The sequence below is a fragment of the Sprattus sprattus genome (assembly GCF_963457725.1).
Source record: "Sprattus sprattus genome assembly, chromosome: 16".
In the NCBI taxonomy this organism is placed as follows: Eukaryota; Metazoa; Chordata; class Actinopteri; order Clupeiformes; family Clupeidae; genus Sprattus; species Sprattus sprattus.
In genome coordinates this window covers 4,030,028-4,035,027 of record NC_137914.1, presented here as the reverse complement: position 1 = coordinate 4,035,027, position 5,000 = coordinate 4,030,028, and the positions used below count along the sequence as shown (strand labels likewise).

The 5,000-nt window shown below is 46.1% G+C and overlaps 1 protein-coding gene across 1 annotated transcript in view; it reads right to left on the bottom strand.

The window, feature by feature from the left end:
• The window catches only part of LOC308377615 (MAM domain-containing glycosylphosphatidylinositol anchor protein 2), a gene marked incomplete at both ends in the record, with an annotated part of 200,573 nt that overhangs the window by 135,116 nt on the left and 60,457 nt on the right, over positions 1-5,000 (bottom strand). The window contains one exon of the mRNA XM_080854336.1: positions 534-673. Coding sequence (XP_080710462.1) covers positions 534-673 — 140 coding nt within the window. The remainder of the gene's footprint in view (positions 1-533; positions 674-5,000) is intronic.

Sequence of the window (5,000 nt, the reverse complement as noted above, 5' to 3'; positions counted from 1 at the left end):
ACGACAGGAGCGCAGCTGCAGCCTCCCTCCCCTACTTCAGGAGCTTAATTAAGCGGGTCGATGCTGCTGTTCTCTTTAATGTTGTAATTGTCCAAATTTGGGAGATCAGCGTCAATGACGCTCAAAAACAAACAGCGAGCGAGGCGATAATTTCATCTCATGCGATCTCCGAAGTTGGAGTTTGTGTTTGATTAAGCCGTTGCCATATGGGAATAGGTTTCAAAGCACAGACGATGAAAGATTAGCGTGTTGTGAGTTGTGTTCGGTATAGCAAACAGAGCTGGAGAGGTCTTTTCAGGACACCGCGCACCAGTCAAACTGTGTACATCGTACCACACATTTATACACATGGCCTTTAGGTATATGTATTCAATAATCTTTTTTTATGTTTTTTTATATTCTCTTTTGTGTTTTTTTTTCAGTCAATAATGAGGCCAAAATACTTGCAGTCAGATCTGTGGTCTGGATGATCTATCGAAGGTTCTGATATCCTGCAGTTCATGCACATTGTGATGTCACATCCTGTGTCTCACCTGAGGCCTAGGGTGTCCAGTGACCAGGCAGGTGAGCTCCAGGGTCTCTCCCTCCCTGATGGTGTAGACTCGCTCCGAGTAGCGCTCCTCCTCCACGTTACAAGCATGGCCCGAGTGCACGATCCGCACAGTAGGGGGCGCTGTGGAGGACCAGAACAAAGCAGGGGTTCAGAAGGTAGCATGAGGAGGGAAACATCTCAGTGTCGAAACAATCTGTACCGTGTGCGGATAGAGAGTGTTCGTCTAAATGATAGGGCTATCTGTATTAGTCTCAGCTCGGACGCAGAAAAACTCGACTCCGTGTAAACTAGGCTTCAGTGTCGAAACAATCAGTCAGGCAACGAAAATAAATCACCATCTCAGACCTTTTACAAACAGCACAGATAAATACACATGAATGTGTAACACATCGATTTTTAAAAGCCTAGCCGTATTATGTACTCCAAGGATATCCAAGATAGATTCATTGACAACCATCATGGGGTGAAAAGGGAGGAGATTACGTCCAATGAATAGATAAACATGCGGTACTCTTCATTACAGTAACATGGATTAATTTAGCATAAACACTTCTCTAAACTAGACTTCAGTGTCGAAACAATCAGTCAGCCAACGAAAATAAATCACCATCCCAGACCTTTCACAAACAGCACAGATAAATACACATGAATGTGTAACACATCCACTTAGTGGTTGCAGCCCTTGTCATTTGCAAATGGCAGTCATGTAATGCTGCTCAACCTGTTTGTCCAGGGAAAGATATCAGAACTTAAGGCCGGGCAAATGTAAACAGAGCTATTGACTGCTCCTCATCACAAGAGCAACAACAGCAACATCAGCACCAGCAGCGGTAGGAACAGAAAGGATCTTAAAAGCATCACGCCATGACTATTACAAACAGCACTGCTCTTACAGGAACCTCTGAACACTTGAAAAGACGAGAGAGAGAAGAGACAAAGAAGAGAAGAGAGAAGAGCCAAAGAAGAGAAGAGAGAAGAGCCAAAGAAGAGAAGAGAGAAGAGCCAAAGAAGAGAAGAGAGAAGAGCCAAAGAAGAGAAGAGAGAAGAGAGAGCAAGGAGAGAATGAGGATGAAGAACATAAGGAAAATAAACACACACACTCATATAGAGGCAGAGTGAGAGAAACACAAACACACACACACACATGCTCACACACAGAGATAGAGACAGAGAGAGAGAGAGAGAGAGAGACAGAGAGAGAGAGAGAGAGAGAGACATAAACACGCACACACACATGCTCACACAGAGAGAGAGAGAGAGAGAGAGAGAGAGAGAGAGATAGATAAATAAACACACACACACATGCTCACACACAGAGAGACAGACAGAGAGAGAGACATACACACGCGCTCACAGATGTTTGTACTGAATGTATCTTTCTTTTTTCCTCCATAAAAGTCCTATATAACTGCTTGCCATTTGTCCAGCTGCATATTCTTTGCCAGAACAAGGACATGTGCAGAGGCAGAATGTTGCCAAGCCTTGGTGAAGTGTGTGTGTGTGTGTGTGTGTGTGTGTGTGTGTGTGTGTGTGTGTGTGTGTGTGTGTGTGTGTGTGTGTGTGTGTGTGTGTTATGTGTGTGTGTGTTTGTGTGTGTGTGCGTGTGTGCATCGCACACACACATACAAAAGTAAACAGGCACACATACTTACTTACACACACAAACAAACAAACTAACACGTACTTACACACACACACACACACACACACACACACACACACACACACACACACACACACACACACACACACACACACACACACACACACGCACACACACACACACACTCACACACACACACACACAAACACACCATGAAAAAGTGATGCAGCAAACAATCCTAATTTAGCACTGATAAAAGCTCCATTTGCACTGTTTAGCGATTTGTAGAATCTAATGAATCTAATGTCAGGATCACATTGATAGTGTTGCCATATCCATTGGAAGTACTGCATCGACTTAACCACAGTCTCCATTAACCTCCATTAAAAGCAGAAGCACTGGCATCGCGTAATTCATTCAATGCCATACAAAATGGGAAGCTACATGTGGTGGCTGGCAAGCTCAAATTAGAAGCGAGAGTTTACAGATCACAATGCAAGAGGGAGAAGCCTCATCTCACAGTCATAGCGAATTACAAAATCCAAAACCAACATTGTTCATGCACATGAGGATACTGCATTCATAATTTAGCTTATCAATTTGCCTTCAATTCACTAAGTTGGAAAGGCACTGAGATGTAGACTTACGTTTATTAGTTTAATATACTAGCATTAACATTAGCGGCGATAAACTAACTTTAGCTCTCTAACTAGTGATGAGTCTATTATACACGATGGCCTGCCACACCGTTTTATCCACAGGAGGCATTTGGCTGTTTGTTTTTTTGGTTTGGGAAATGGGATAATATAAACCCCATTGACTAGCCTCTCAGGATATCTCGTATCAGTGTTGCATCTACCGCCTGCACATTGTTTGTTATTTGTTTCACCTTACGTCATTATAAAAGCCCATCAAACCAGGGCAAAATCAACATTTCTGAGCCCACTCTATGGAGTTGTAAGCTCAATATGTCCAAGTGCAGCTGGGACTGAGCTGGCATTGGCTTGTCTGCATTTGAAGGGCGGGACGTAGCGATAGATAAATTGCAGAGCAGGTGAGGGAGCGTTCACCTCACCGCATAGCAAGAGATGCCCTGAAGGTAAGCATGCAGGAAAATAAAGGAGAAATTACTGGACAAGATATCCGACAGATCCTCAGCTCAGCTCAGCTCAAGGACTGTAATCATAACCTTACGAATGAGCTGTTTAAAGGGACTTAAACATTTCCTAGAAAACAGCTGCATTAAAGGTTAGGTCCTCTACTATGACCCAGTAAACATTTGTCAAATTCGACGTGTTTCTCCACAGCCTTCTTCAGTGTTGGTGCACAGTCCTGCCTCTGTACAGAGGAGCAGAGGAGCTGAGACAAGAAGGTTCTAGAAAACAAAGGACCTGGCATTGATCTGAACACCAGAAACATAAATGGGCCATAAAAGGACCATACCTGGCCTTTAACAGATCCATACCTGGCCTTCAACAGGACCACACCTGGCCTTCAACAGAGCCATACCTAGCCTTTAACAGATCCATACCTGGGGCGTAACAGATCCATACCTGGCCCGTAACAGGACCATACCTGGCCTTTAACAGATCCATACCTGGCCCGTAACAGGACCATACCTGGCCCGTAACAGATCCATACCTGGCCTTTAACAGATCCATACCTGGCCTTTAACAGATCCATACCTGGCCCGTAATAGAAACATACTTGGCCCGTAACAGAGCCATACCTGGCCCGTAATAGAAACATACCTGGCCTTTAACAGATCCATACCTGGCCCGTAATAGAAACACACCTGGCCTTTAACAGATCCATACCTGGCCCATAACAGAACCATACCTGGCCCGTAACAGAGCCAAACCTGGCCCTTGATAGAAACATACCTGAGACAGATCTGTCCTGAAGTGAGCTGTTATCAGTGGCAAAAGCACAAGTCTGTTCCACCCGCATGTAGTGTTTCCTGTGTGTGCCCTGTGCCCCGCGGCGCCTCAGTGCAGATCACACACACACACACACACACACACACACACACACACACACACACACACACACACGTCTACGCAGATCTAGGAGCTCAGCTTGTGTTAGACGCTAATGAGGAGAGGGTGTGTGTGTGTGTGTGTGTGTGTGTGTGTGTGTGTGTGTGTGTGTGTGACACCGGGCCCCTGTGGGAATGCCCCCCTCAGAGCCACCACTCGCACTGCACTCTGGCTCCCACCGACGCAGCCTCTTTACTCACACAGGGGGGGGTAGAGGTGGAGAGAGAGAGAGAGAGAGAGAGAGAGAGAAAGAGGGAAGAGGTGAAGTGAGACGGAGAGATGGAGGGATGGAGTGAGACAGGGAGAGAGGATAAAGAGAAAAAGACAAAGAAAAAGAGCAAGCGCGAGAGAGAGAGAGAGAGAGTGATAGAGTGAGAGAGCGTGAAGGATAGAGGTGAAGTGAGAGAGCGAAAAGGAGAGAAAGAGAGGTGGAGTGGGAGAGAGAGAGATAGTGAGAGAGAGAGAGAATCAAGAAGTGAGACACGCTAGCTGTCAAAGTTGCTATCGATTGTGCGCTAACCCGTAAAGTCACGGCGGGTGGTGTGATGCGGTTACGGATGCGGCCGCTGCTGTTGACTGTTTCCGGTCGAGAGACGAGATAATTGGCAGCAGGAAACAGCAAGGGAGGTTCAGACAGGGCCACACACACACACACACACACACACACAGGGCCGACTGCCTCTTAAAAAAACACCAAGAAGGAGAGAAAGCCCCTGGGGCGCGACACGATGCAATTACAGCAATGAGGCCCCATCCTCTCCATATGCCATCAGTCTCCACACGCTCACACTCTCATACCCTCACA